The sequence below is a fragment of the Numida meleagris genome, chromosome 11 (genome assembly GCF_002078875.1).
Source record: "Numida meleagris isolate 19003 breed g44 Domestic line chromosome 11, NumMel1.0, whole genome shotgun sequence".
NCBI classification, from domain to species: Eukaryota; Metazoa; Chordata; class Aves; order Galliformes; family Numididae; genus Numida; species Numida meleagris.
In genome coordinates, this window is record NC_034419.1 from 11,642,287 (window position 1) to 11,656,314 (window position 14,028).

The following is a 14,028-nucleotide window of genomic DNA, read 5'->3' on the forward strand; positions in this document are numbered from 1 at the left end:
GATCCAAACGTAAGCTCTCTGAATACAAACTAAGACAAGACAAAGCTAATACTGATGGCACTAGTTTTTAAGACAATAAATATGATAAACTCAAAAAAGAGGGTCAAAAGAACAAAGTATTTGGAGTAATTTAATATCATAATCCTAAAGATCAGATTATGAAATTTTAACCAATATTTGAGTTACTTTCCTACCCAGAACATGAGGTCCTACTTTGCCACCTCCATCCAAAGCACTCCTCATCCTCCTTAACACTGATGTAATCACCCAGCTTCCCCTTGTCTTGCTCCAGGAGCCTGGGAACACACCCACAGCCCCACTCAGCACCTATCAGTCCTGACGGGATGCCCCATGCTGAGTTCTCACTCACAACATGCTGCTTCTTTAGCAATATCTCTAGAAATTAACACTTTCAGCCATGCTGCCACCAGTCCCTAACCTCACCACTACCAGTGAATTACCACATCCCACTGTGCATCTCACCTCACTGCATCACTCTTCTCTGATTTACACCCTCTGTATCTACCTCTGTAAGACTCCTCTAACAAGCCCTTTGGAAGATGCTCCTCTCCTGCTACTCCTTCTGTAGTTATGTCACAGAATCCACGTATTTCTGTGGATATTTCTTATTTCCTCAGTGATCACTCCGAAGCAAGTGAAGAGCTATCCTGGTCTGCCTCCCGCACCACCTCTCCATGTAACTTCACGCTATTTCCTCTGAACCCCTGCACAGCCCCAGCTGCACACAGCCGTCGATGTTAATCGCCTCCTCGTCCATGTCACTCGAGCCCGTAATCCCGGGATCATCCTCGACTGCTTCCTCACACACACAGCGGGCACACATCTCTGCTTCCTTCTCCGCTGAGATTTTCGATGGCATTTTTTCATCCCAGAAGTAAGAAAGCGGGACAGCAGCCCCCAGCCTTCTCGTACAGCTGACAGCAGGGACCTCCCCGCAGCCACAACACCTCCCCCGGGAATCCGCTCGCTCCCCCCACGCCCCAGGCTTTGTTCGGGCCCCTGCGCCTGCCCTAACGCGAAGGCTTCGCTCCTTCCCGGCCTACCGTCGCTTGGAGCAAGTTATCTCACGCGTGCCCACACGAACCTCCCCCCTGCTCGCAGCACTCTATAAGGGAACAGAGCGCAGTTTAAACCTCCTCAGCCGTTAGCTCCGGATGCAGGAGCAGCCCCGCACCGCCCCTCACGCTGCTGACGGGGAGAGCGCGGCCAGCCCGCGGCCATCCCCCGCCGGGCCTGCGGTGCCCCCCGGAGTAGCGCCGAGGCGGCACCGGGCCCTCCGCTCGGCTCGCTCTCGCCCGGCAGCAGCAGCGGCAGCAGCAGCCGCCCGCCGCCCCCCGTTCCCCGCCGAGGGCTGCGGGCAGGGCCGGGCGGCACGCTGCGGGCAGCCCGCTCCCCGCGGCTCGGCGCCCCCGCACTTACCGGCGGCGCGGCGGGCGGGGGAGGCAGGGAGCGGCGCCCCGGGCTCCTCCTGCCGGGCCGCCGCTGCCTGCGCGCCGGAAGCCCCAACCTCCGCGCTCCGTCACTTCCGCCGGGCAGGGCCGCGGCCGCCGGGCCGCACCATCGCTGCGGGCCGCGGGAGGGGGGAACGGCGGAGCCACCGGGGCGGGGATAGGGGAGGCGAGCGGGAGATTCCACTCGGCGCCCTCGCGAGCCGGTGACGGCCGGCGGCCCCGTCGGTACCGGAGCTCGATGGGGAACCCGCCCGGCCGGCACGAGGCCCGCCGCTCTCGCGCCTGCCCCGCTTCCCCCCCGAGTCCAAGCGTGCCGCGCCGCTCGGCACTGGGGTAAAGGTCGCGGGGCGGAGGGGGCGGTACTCGCTCGGTGGGCACGCAGCGCCCCGGTTCCGTTCTGCGCCCCTCATCAACCGTCACCATGGCGGAACAGCCGCAGCCTATCAGCCCCGTGAAGAACTTCTTCGCCGGCGGCTTCGGGGGCGTGTGCTTGGTGTTCGTGGGGCACCCGCTGGACACCATCAAGGTGAGGAACGGCGCGGGGCTGCCGGGCCGGGCGTCAGGTCTGGGCGGGGCAGTGGCGGAGGGAACTACATTTCCCAGCGGGCGCCGCGCGGGGGCAGCAGCACGGTGGCGCGGGAGGACTACGCTTCCCGGCGGGCGCTGCGGGGCCGCCGAGGACAACAACTCCCGGCGTGCCTCGCGGAGGGAGCCGAGCGGGCTGTGAGCGCCCCCTGCCGGCGTGGAGGCCCCGCAGCCACAGCGCTCTGTGGGCGTTACCGAACGCGGCGTTAATTCCGGAGCGTTCGCGTAGGGTTGTTACCAGATGTCATCCCAGAAGTTAATTAGCTAAATACGTCGGCTATGAAAGAAGTTAACAGTCGTTCTCTTAACTTCTGGAGAGTATAAATGATGCTGACGCTCTGCAAACATCACAAAGTCAGCTCGTGCTGCCCAGCGGTCGCACTGAAGTGCTCTCCCAATCAAAGCTGGGGTAACAATACTGAATAAAGCAATGCCTTCTTACCCCCTCCTGCCAGGTCAGACTGCAGACCCAGCCTCGGCCGCAGCCTGGCCAGCCGCCGCTCTATTCTGGGACCTTTGACTGCTTCAGGAAGACTCTGACTGGAGAGGTACTGCCGCGCTAGCTTGCCGTTTGCACTCCTGCCAAAAGCGTCAGTTGTCAGTTGTCCTGTACGTCACAGGAGTGGAATTGTGTGGGAGTGCCCCCCCGGAGACTATTAAAGCCCTGAGTTATCGGTTGGATTGACTCTAATAAAAATTTTTCATCAGTTTACACAGCTTGAAGGGAGATCTCATGGGGAATACTTAGTGTCCACTTGTTCCAAATTTCTCTTCTGGTTCAAAGTATCACAACGTTAATGTCTGGAGTTCAGGACTAGACTTAATATCGGCTTTGTTGCAGGCAGTGGGCTCGTGCTGTCTTTGGCATTTGGAATTGGCTATGGAAGTCCTAAAATAGGCAGCGACTTTTGTTGGTTCAAGCAGCACTTTTACTTTCTTCTGTGCTTTATTATGCCATCTGTGAGAAGGCAGAGGAGTGTTCATTTGAGTTAATAGGTACGTGTATTTTTTTATAGTAGAGCGTTTACAGTAGTTTTGTTTAATCTTCAAAAGGTAGACAGAGGCTTTCGCTCCTGAATCAGTCGTATCATATGGTTGAACCATAGTCTGTTTTGTTTGTAGAAAGGCACGCAGCCTTGGTTTAAAGATATGAAGTGACATGGAATCCACTTCGCTGCTTCCTAAGGTTTTCCAGCAGCTGTTTACCATTTGGAAATAATGACTTCAAAGTCCTGGTGTTCATTTAGTAGTGTTAAGTCTGATTTCTGACCACTGGATCTTGTTAGGTAATTCTCTACTAAATGAATGATCAGTATCGTATCTGAAATCTACTTTTGTGATGGTATTTCACAGGTTGTTATATAACCAAAACAAGCCTCACTTCCGTGGTCTCTCCCACAAAGCGCTGAGATACTTCACTAGCTCTGAATTCCATGCAGTTTTTAACACCCCTGCTGAAGCACAGACGTCAGAGCTGAGCTGTAATAATAGCCTTCTGATGTCGAGTTCAGTCGAGTAAAGCTGCCTCTCTACTCCTACTCAGTGCTCATCTGTTTCAGTAAGGAGAGCTGCTGAACCTCTGTGCCAAGGCCTTTTGTTTCCAGTTGTTCATGGGAAGACTGAGCAGGAGAGTTTGATCTTTGTCAGCCAGGCTGGATTTCATTGCAGAGTCGGCTGTGTCTCTACACATACAAACACCCTTTGGGACATACTGGCTTATTTTGGGGAGGGGATAGGATGAATGGATGGACTAGCAAATATTTAACTTGTGCATGTAGCCTTTATCTAGAAAGATAAGTCCTTTTTATAAGAAAAACATTCAGTTCAAAGGTAAGATAGATGAAGTAAACACTGCTGCTGGGATCTGCATTAGAATTTGTCCATATGTGCAGCCTGGTGAAGGGAAACATCAAGGATGTAAGTGTTTATGGTGAAAAAGTTTTGACTTATAGGAGGACAAGAAAAATAGTTTGCTCTTGAACTCATTCTAAACTGAGTTTGTGTAGGGAGTGAAATAGTTCACACCAATGTCCCTGGCTCTTCCCTTACCATGAATTTGATCCAGCATTCTCAGGCTCAGCAATGGCAGTTTGCACTGCTGCATTTGATGTCTTACTGTTAAGGCACATCTGCATTTTTTGTATGTATCTGAAAGAGAGGACTTCTGACACAGACGGTTACGACTGTCATTCAGGGGGCTTTTAACTTAAATTCCTTGTACTTGAGATGTAAGTACAGGATGAGTAGTATTGGAAGGGAAAGGTGTTAAAGGTTACAGTATTTTCTGGGAAGGATAGCTTTCCTCTGAAACAGTTAAACAAGTATAATCGTAAATGAGCAATAGATCCCATTATTATTCCGATTAGTATGACTGCCTTGCTGATGCTATCCTATACTGTAGCATTTTGCTTTTCAGTAAACTGAAGTGTGCACAAAGCTTATGCAAAAACAAGTAATTCTTGCGATAATGTTTCCTGCAGGGAGTCCGAGGCTTGTACAAAGGAATGGCAGCTCCTATTATCGGGGTGACACCCATGTTTGCTGTGTGCTTCTTTGGATTTGGCTTGGGAAAAAGACTCCAACAGAAAAAACCTGATGACGTTTTGACGTGAGTTCCTGGGTTAAGTGGGAAAGGCACCATAAGGCTCCTGCAGCTTCCTGTATTGTCGTGCTTTGAGTTGTGGTGTAAATTTGTCTTTTCTCCTAGGCTATAAATATAGTTCCAAAAAATAAAACACTCGTGTGTTTTAACGCTTCTGGAAGCGTGGGACTGACGGCATAGGCTAAAAACAGACATCAAGTGGGCAGGTGCCGTGCAATTCCCCTTCTACGCAAGAAACAGCCATTAAGGAACAATTCCGTTTTAGATGAATACAGTGTGAGTTGTGTAACAATTGCCTTTGAAAACTCTTACTGTTAACGGAATGTATGGAATAAATAAATTCACGGTCAAGCAGTCTTGACAAAATTGACATTCAGGAATCCCAGTTCTCTTTTCCCTGCTAGTTGTGACTTCTGCTATGTCTTTAGTTTAGGGTAAAACAGTAGTCATAGAAATGCTTTGTTGTTAATTTCTGAAAAGCAGTGTTTATGAGCAGCCCTCCTTTTAGGCACATTTAAGAGAAGGGAAGCTAAGAAAACTTCATATCTCTCTCTCCAGGCGAACTTACTCTTGAGGAAAGCCCTCGCCCATAAAGTGCTCCCTTAACTCCTTTGCTGAATTGTGATTTATAGCTCCCCAGAATAGAACTGTAGCTTAGCAACATTTTATTCTATTATTTGTGCAATACATAGGAGCCCTGTCAGAAAGCGGGAGTTCAGTGTGTTGAGCCAAGCGTGGCAGGGTGGGGAGGAATGGTTTCTGTTGGAGCCTTGACTGGGCAGGGCTGTTGCTGGGTGCACCTGGCTCTGCAGCTCAAGCTGCTGCAATGGTGAGGAGCGAGCTCCCTCCGCATCTGTCACCCCGAGGGAGGCAGGGCAGGGGTGCTTAGTGCTGCTTGCTCTCCTTGCTGTCCAGTTTACCAACTTTGCAGACAAGGCTGAAGGGTAAAACTGGGAGTGTTGGTAAGGAACTGAGAATGCAGGGAAACAAATGGACTGTGGGCTTAGTGCCAGCAGCCCAGCCATCTCTAGTGCTTTGTGTTTTGTACACATTGTATCAAAGGGAAGTTTTAATGAGAAGGTGGAGAAGTGGAGCGTAGTCTTTGGACTGTTCATGTCGAACTCTTCCCAGGCAGAGCAGCGGGAGAGAAAGAACAAAAGTCAAGAAATAAGTGGTGGATCTGTCATTGTGCACAACTGTGCCGCACCTTCAGGGCATGTTCTGTCTTTTCTGGGACTGAATAATCTCGAGGTGAGTTAGAAAACTCAAAGCTTAGTCTGAGCAGGAGGTACATGTAAGTGGCAGGTGAAGCTCTGAAAGGTCTGGAAGATGGGAGTGGAGAAAATTTAATGGGAATTTAGGAGTAAAGGAAGGTATAAGGATTGAAAAGCCTGAACGGAATGCTATCTCTTGAGCAAATGAAGGGAAGTAGAAAGTGTGGAATTTAATTAATGTATTAGATCTTTTTACTAAGGAAGGTAACAGAAGTTTGAATGTCAAAATTGACATGGAGAAAGTCAACCTGTGTAAGGGATTTCTGTAACAGAATTTTCTTCATGAAGGTAGATGCAGTGTGTGTAGGGATGATGACAGGTTGGTAGGGCAGACTTCACTATGGCACAGGCTGAAGGACTGAGTGACTGAGGGCATGGAAGTGAGGCTGCTGGCTGCACAAGCAGCAATAAACATGGAAGCTGAGATCGTTAGGCAGAATATGGGAGACTGTAAGAAGAAGAGAGTATTGAGAATAAAAATCAATGGAGAATGCTGTAGCAAAAAATGCAAGTGCGAGAATTATTAGCAAATACAATAGATGTGCAGGCCTGAATTAATGGTTGCTGTGGGAACCAGGGCTTTGAATCCCAGAGATCTTAAATGTTTAGCTCTAATTATGCATTGATGAGGCACTTCTGTGCTGATCAAAAGCAGTAGATACATATCTATCTAGTTCCACTGCCAACCTTGTATAAAGCAGAATAACCTTGCGATACAGGGGTCTTTCTGCCCTTCATTTCCTATGTACTGTGTTGTGTTAGCGTCTCGCTTCTGTTTCTTCTGTACAGATATCCTCAGCTGTTTGCAGCTGGCATGTTGTCAGGAGTGTTCACAACAGCAATCATGGCTCCAGGAGAGAGAATCAAGTGCCTTTTACAGGTAAGACATTGGATGTGGTGACATGAATTCAATTGTAGTGGTCTTGTCTTTCCACACCAGGAAAGACTAGCCTTTCAGAATGAAACTTTTTTTAAAAAAAAAAATAAAATAAAAATCCCAAACTAGTCGTTTGTAGGACTTCCTATTGTAAAGATTTTCCATAATCTTGGCAAATTCCCAATACAGTGTTTCAAAATCCATGGAAGAGGTTTTTAATGTTTGGGTGACTGCTGGCTCTACAGTTCCCCAGGGACTTTTAAAACATTAGAGGAAAACGTAAACCTGAACAAATGAAAATACTGTCTTCAGCAGAGATGGGAAGGCTTGCTTATGTCAGGCTCTCTTGAACTCCGTTAGCATGGTGGTGGGTGTTCGCATTAGTACCGACAGACGTGATATTATGAAAGTTTTATACGCATACAAATTGTTCGAACTTTACTAAATTATTTAAAGGCTACTTTTTGTCTATGTGAGTGTACGATTACCTAACTGTCTTCTGTTGCTTCAAACTTAGAGTGGTGAAAAATAAGGGACAATCTAGCTAGTGCATGGAACAGTAAACATATGCTCAGCTTGAATGAGAGAGTGCTTTTTGAGGAAATGGTGCGGAGGCTTCATATGTAGGAGTGCCTGAAGAATGAGTATGTGCACTTTCCTCTCTGGAAACATGCACGTGGCTTTCTAATTATTAGCTGAATGATTGTTCACCAGCCAGAAACCTTCACAAGCCAGAAACTGTCACTTTAATCCTACAGATCCAGGCAGCTACAGGTGAAACTAAATACAGTGGCTCTTTGGACTGTGCAAAACAGCTGTACCGCGAGGCTGGGATTCGCGGTGTGTACAAGGGGACAGTGCTCACCCTCATGAGAGGTAACTGATCGGAATGTTCTGATGCTGCTTCAGCTTGGGATACTTGAAGATAAGAAGCCTGACATAGGTCTTGCTGTCACTTTACCCAGTTGGAGTTGCTTTCTGTTGCTCTTTTATCCTTTTTTTGCAGTCCGCAGTTACTCTAGTGGCTCAAAGGGACTGAGAAATAAATATGAGATTTAGAGATTAGATGACAAAGATCAGAGGGATGTAGGAAGTAATTAAGATCTGAGAAGCCAAGAGGAATTAAAGCCTTCAGGAGCTGAGAAGAGGAAAACGCAGAAGTGAGCTTTTTTTTCCTTCCTTGGGAAAAGGACTGTGACTTCTGTCTGTGACTGTTGTATAATGCTGATTGATTTCAAAGACATGATGGCAGCAGTTCGCTTTCTAACCTTTTGAGAGTGGGTTATTTTAGACTGGAATGCCATGACCCCTCTCACAAAAACAGCCACAAAGTAACTATGCTGGACAGTGAATCTTTGGGCACTTTCTCCTTTTGAACAAGGTTAGACTGTTCCCTGTACTGGGGCAGTGCTTTCCGAGTTCAAGGTGAAATTTCTGTGTTTGATATCTCAGTTTAGGAATTTGTTCTGTCATCTGCTTCTCATAGTAGTAGGAAAGCTAGCAGCTCTGTCAGGGTCCATAGCCTGAGGCTGGTTGTCCAGATTAGGCATGAGCTAAGAATGGGCTATGGAAGTATCTTAAAGCAAAATCAAACCCATCAACAACAGAAAAATCTGGCTTCATTAGAACAAATAGTGTGTTAAACTGCTGAAGTTTCTGAACTGCTCTAGTGTGCAATGGGGCAGTTAAGAAAGCTTAGAGCTCTTGGATTAATGGCCAGGTTACAATCTGATTTGAAGGGCTGCTGACAGAAGTGCTCAAGAACAGATGTTTTTCCAGTTCTTGCCTTTTAGCACCTGCTCTCTTTAGGAAAGTTCAGGTTCCTCTGTCTAGAACGACAGAATTTTTTGTCTCAGAAGAGCAATCTGGATGTATTTAGTGTTGTTGCTGAGCTGGCGTGGGGCTCCTGTGTCTCTAGGCTTCATTTTGTTTCCCACCGCTCACAGATTTTGTTGTTTATCCTCTAGATGTCCCAGCCAGTGGAATGTACTTCATGACATATGAATGGCTGAAGAACACTCTGACCCCTGAGGGAAAGAGGTTTGTGAAAACCTAAAGTCAGTGTTTCCTGGACTTGCTATTTAATTTCCCTAGTTAAGAAGAGATTTAGAGCAGCATCAATAAAACAAAAAAATTTTGTCATTAGCTGTGAGTAGAGCTGTTTTGGACTGGAGTTAACAGACAGAACGATATTCTGAGTTTTGCTCAGATTCTAGCCTTGGATTTTATTAGCCAAGTAAAGAATACTTGGAGTAGGTCTGTTTGCTCTTTCACCCCTCTGTGTGTGCAAAGATCTGTTCTGGTTTTTTTGGTTTGTTTTGTATTCTGGCTCTTCCCCACCACTGCAGAGCATTTTGTTCATGCTGCTGTATGAAAGGATTCAAACTTCTAGGCTGGAGTTGGCACATTTTGCACAGAGTGCTCTAATTCTTGGACATCTTGCTCGTATTACTGCACTCTTGTCTGCAGCATTGTGCAGCCTTCTGAATTGTTGGATGTCACTGTAGTCAAAATGAGTTGTTTTTTTCTTCTTTTCCCCCCTCCCTCCTCTCCTCTGTTTTCCACCCACCCCAACCCTGCCACAGTGTGAGTGACCTGAGTGTGCCGAGGATCCTCTTTGCTGGGGGCTTGGCTGGAATCTTCAACTGGGCAGTTGCCATTCCACCAGACGTGCTGAAATCCCGTTTCCAGACTGGTGAGTAGCATGCCAGATTGTCATGGCCACACGCAGCACAGTGCCCTTGGGAATGGGCTGGGCAGTGATGGAAGATGCCATTCGAGCATCTTCTTTGGTGGGAGGTAGCATAACTTGAGCACTGCTTAAGACAAATACACAAAAAAACTGGTGTGTGTCTAGCTTTTCTGTTGGTTTCCTTGCAAATTGTTGTCAAATCTGGCTGTTAATTCTTTCTCTCTACATCCCTACTAATATAATGATCCCCATTTTAGATACCTGTTTTGAAACGTAAGCATGGAAATCATCATAATAGAGCCAAGTGTTGTGACTGTTTTATTACAAATGTAAGTCTTTGAAGGGCTTTGCTATTTCACTTCAGGCATAGTTGTGTAAATCTTAGTCTGTACTGTCTAAAATCTATAGCAGCTGTGTGTGCCTTGCTGAGAGTATTGCTTTTGGACTAACAGATCTGCTCTTAAGCATCTGTGGTTTAGTTATAGTGAGGATGGCCCCAGGCCTTTTCAGCAGTTTAACACATTTTTCATCGTTTTTTCTGTGAGTATTTTTCAATGCATATTGTTACTGAAGCTCTCCCATAGTCTCTGTCTGCAGGCTTAGCTCTTTACTGGGCATCTCTTGTGAATTACAGATCATGATGATCCGGTGCAGGAGCCTTTTTTTTTTTTTTCCTATGAATAATGGCTGCTGTGGTCATAGGCTATCATGGAGGGCTGTGTGTGATATACGTCTCAGCTTTAGGTCCTTGTTCCACAGAGCTAATCTACAGTGCTGCTTTACAGATGGCGTGCTTTATGGTGGTTCTGTTGGACTGGGTTGTTTAGTGGAGTACTTGTTCAGAGGGCTGGCCGAGGGAGCGCTTCCCAGAGAAGTGTCAGGAGAAGGAAGAACCAGTTCATTGAATAGAATCTTTTTTTTTTTTTTTTTTTTTTTTAAATCTTAGCAAATCCGTGTAACATTAGCATTAAAATACCCTGTGGTTTGTTGCACTTCTTGGCTGGGGCATGAGATAGGATCACTTTCAGTTTCTTATAAAATAGCTTCATCAGTTATTGCTGATGACCTTCCTATCTCCTAATTGCGGCTTTTGCGAGAGCTGTCCTCAACAGTGAAAGTAACAGCTCAGACATCCAATCCTGGCAAAAGTTGTTCTTCCTTCGTTCTATTCTTCCCCCCCCTCCACCCAAGATGTCTTAATTGTGTAGATTTTTTTTTGTCTTGATGGTGAGCACTTAGCTTCTGTTTACTGAGCTGGCGGTTTGGTTTGTTTGCTTTTGACTGAAAAAGGTCATTTTCCCAAGCAGATGTTTTCACAACATAGCTTCAAGCAATGCTTGGATTCTGATGCCATTTAGGTGATCTAGCAATATGAACCTGATGAAAATCCTAGGCTATCACTTATCCCTTTAGTATTTGTGACTGCTGCATATCTTAGCTAATGTGTTTTGTATTGTTTGCAGCTCCTCCAGGAAAATACCCAAATGGCTTTAGAGATGTGCTGAGAGAACTTATCAGAGAGGAAGGAGTTGCATCTCTCTATAAGGGCTTCACAGCTGTCATGATCAGGGCATTTCCTGCTAATGCGGTAAGTAAACTGCAATTCCAGATGGGCATGGGGGATGTTGCCACCCATAGTGAATGCTTGTAGTTTGCAGAAGAAATGACAAACTGCTTATTGTTTGACCATCTCAGCAACATTCTCATAACTGTAAGTGCTTTTGGCTACTGATGTCCAGGTTCTAAAATGTACCTTAATCTAGGAGGAACACCAGCTAAACCTTCCTTCTAAGCTGTGCATTAAAGCACAGTATTTCTGTTTGATTATATGTCTACCAGTAGAATACAGAAATGTGTGGATAAGTTTGGTCTGGCTTCCTCTTCAATAAATAATGAACTTAAAGGATTAGATGTTCTGCCTATACATGAAGAGATGTAGTAGAATTCTTGCCTCTGGTGCAAGACCATTTTTTGCTCACTTCTTCCTTTCACATCAGCCATCCCAGGTGTTCATACTGTTGCATTCAAAGGCCTTGTTTGGAATAGGTTTTGAGAATCCTTATTTGTTCTGTCCATTCTCTTTTCCAGGCATGTTTTCTTGGTTTTGAAGTTGCTATGAAGTTTCTTAATTGGATTGTACCAGGTCTATGAAGATTGCGAAGTCTCCGGAAATTAGAGAGGAGGGGGAAGAGAGTGCTAGTCTGCCTTAAAGGAATAAATGAATGATCACTTGAAGTTTCAGGAATTATTGCTTGCCCAGTACCTTTTGGCCTTCCTCATGTTCTTTAGGTGGTGCTATGTGCCATTCAGAAATACAAGGCGTGACTCTGAACTAGAGTTGATGAAGAGCTAAAGGTGATACACCTGTATTCTGAGCCAATGTATCACAGCAGCAATGCTGCTAATGCACACTACGCTCACTACCTTAAGTACTTCCTTATGGAAGAAGGGGAGACTTCGAAAATAAATTCTTTATTTACTGAAGAGACACGTAGCTATTAATGCTAATTTGCTTGAAATAATTGTTAGGCAGTGTGTACTTAACTCTCAGGGCCTAAGTTCGCAGCTGCACATACTAGTTTTTACAAGCAGTGTCAAGTAGTGTTCTCATGCAGTATTTTCAGTTGTGGATGTTTGCATGGCGACAGCTGTTTTGATGTTATATGCATATGATGCAGCAAATAAGGAACGAAGCGGGTGAGGTTAGAGTTATGTTTTGGTGGGTTGATAGGTATAACAGATACTTTACAGGATATTACACACTGATCTTCTCTGCAGATCTAGGGAAAAATGAATTATGCTCAGACACTTGTTATAAACTTGACAAAGGTAGCCAGTGGGGAAATGTGGAAATGTGTTTGATTGACCTGAACTTTTCTCTGAAACCCCTTTGTCACTTTCTGTTCCACTGAACATATTCCAAATGTGGTTTCACAAGTACAGCATGATTCATAGCAGCCCATGATGTATCTGATTCATCAAATGCTGCATCCTGGAGGTTCAATCCCTCACCTAAGAAATTTTAACAGGACTTCTAAGAACTCAATTACTCTGACGCAAGGGGGATATGAAGGTGACATGGCTTTGCAATCTTGTCTAACTTTATTCTAACTTCTGTTCCTCAGTTTTCTTGTAATATTATTGAACATTATCACATTTTAATTTAAGAAATTACTAATGCTAAGAGGCAGAAAGCACTTTTATGTTCTCCTGATTTCGTTGCAGTGTTATCAGAACTCAATAAAGCTGGCTGCTGCTTGGCTTGAATGTGTGCTTTGGTTTATTTTTGTCTGGTCGTGCATGGTTAGTTTGGCAAAAGTTTTCCAGTTCTTAATTCTTGGATGTCAGTGGGAAATGGGCTGTGCCTTACTGCTTTTAATCTTTAACTGCTTGCCTTTTATCTTTTGGATTTTTGGTTCTTTAACATGAGGCTGGAAAATGAATGTTCTGCACTTAGCAGGACTTGAAAGGCAAACATGAGGTGCTGTTACAGCTGAAGCACTTTAACTGTAAAGCCCAATGCTAAATAAAAGCTCATCTGTGGAAAGGATTTGATGTTTTTCAGGAAAAGGCCCAGACATGGATGCAGGGGAGCTTAGGGAAAGAATCTGTCCTGTTGCCCCACAGAAAGGGCAGCGGAGAGGTTGTTCTTGATTTGCTGTGGCCTATTGGTCTGTGCTGTAAAGAAACAGTCTCACCTTGGCTTTCGACAAATGGGGTTGTTCTGAATACACCCCACCCAATGCTGCTTCAGAAGCCTTGAATAGCATTCTGCTTCCTAATTCTCTGTAAGGGAATCTGCCTTCCCCAAAACCTGCCTTTGTGATTTTGTGATTTACAGGGAGAAGGTGGGAGGTGTGAAACCAATGAGGGAGCTCCTGGTGTGGGAAAAGCCCAGTAGTTTGGAGCTGCCTCCACGTTCTCCCTGCTTTTTTACCAGCAGCAGACCCTCCCCATTCCTCACTGCCTAGGAACCTGCTGCTGCTCCTGCTTCTCAAAGTCACTGCTGTGGATGAATGGATTACTTAACATTGAGTTAATACAAGTTCAGAGAAATAGTAATTAAAGGACGTTAATCTGTGAAACTGTTTTAAACACAACTCTCTAGGTTTGTTGAGGCTAAATGCAAACTAATTTCAAGAGGACTGGGTCTGCTTTTGTGGATATGTGTTTCCTAACCACCAAATGCTCTCCCTGGCTTTGATTGTCTAGCTACTCTCATCACCTTTCTGACCTTTGTGCTGGGACTGTGATGCCTAGAAGCAATTTCTCTCAGCTTTACGAAGTGTCATAAAGCTGCAATTCTTCATTCCCTTTCACTTGAGTGTTAAAGAACTAGCGACGCTTCCTGATGGGGACAGAAGTGCACATACCATGCATCTCCTTTCAAAATTTCAAATACTGATGCTTAGCAGTGTGCCACCTGTCCTGTCAACTAATGAATGCTTCATGTTCTGATAGGAAACTAGGAAGAACTGAACGATAGTTTTGGTTGTAAATGCTGTTGTAGATTTTTTTTTTTAATG

At 45.7% G+C, this 14,028-nt stretch overlaps 2 protein-coding genes across 5 annotated transcripts in view; one reads left to right on the forward strand and one right to left on the reverse strand.

Moving 5' to 3' along the window:
* ARIH2 (ariadne RBR E3 ubiquitin protein ligase 2) overlaps nucleotides 1-2,648 on the reverse strand; it is a 30,988-nt gene extending 28,340 nt beyond the window's left edge. The window contains exon 1 of one of the 3 annotated variants that reach the window (XM_021409574.1): nucleotides 2,500-2,648. The gene's annotated coding sequence lies outside the window, so the exon portion shown is untranslated. Of the gene's footprint in view, nucleotides 1-1,440; nucleotides 1,553-2,499 lie in introns of those variants that run through there. The other 2 variants (XM_021409573.1, XM_021409575.1) reach the window with 2 other exon arrangements.
* SLC25A20 (solute carrier family 25 member 20) lies at nucleotides 1,639-12,769 on the forward strand. 2 transcript variants are annotated; one of them, XR_002442517.1, is made up of 9 exons: nucleotides 1,639-1,998; nucleotides 2,513-2,605; nucleotides 4,538-4,665; nucleotides 6,723-6,813; nucleotides 7,569-7,686; nucleotides 8,778-8,850; nucleotides 9,396-9,505; nucleotides 9,760-9,831; nucleotides 10,966-11,096. XR_002442517.1 is itself a non-coding variant. In XM_021409577.1 (9 exons), the coding sequence occupies exons 1-9, from the start codon at nucleotides 1,894-1,896 to the stop codon at nucleotides 11,651-11,653; spliced, it is 906 nt and encodes a 301-aa protein (XP_021265252.1). In that variant the 5' UTR covers nucleotides 1,644-1,893; the 3' UTR covers nucleotides 11,654-12,769. The 2 variants fall into 2 exon arrangements, 1 of the variants encoding a protein (XP_021265252.1); XM_021409577.1 differs by lacking the exon at nucleotides 9,760-9,831 and adding an exon at nucleotides 11,591-12,769 and having other exon boundaries at nucleotides 1,644-1,998; nucleotides 10,966-11,090.

Excerpts from the sequence above, each read along its gene's own strand:
- SLC25A20 (XM_021409577.1), top strand. The coding sequence starts at position 1,894 with ATGGCGGAACAGCCGCAGCCTATCAGCCCCGTGAAGAACTTCTTCGCC. Across the intron at positions 1,999-2,512 it reads ACCCGCTGGACACCATCAAG|GTCAGACTGCAGACCCAGCC; the intron begins GTGAGGAACGGC and ends CCCTCCTGCCAG. Across the intron at positions 4,666-6,722 it reads AAACCTGATGACGTTTTGAC|ATATCCTCAGCTGTTTGCAG; the intron begins GTGAGTTCCTGG and ends TCTTCTGTACAG.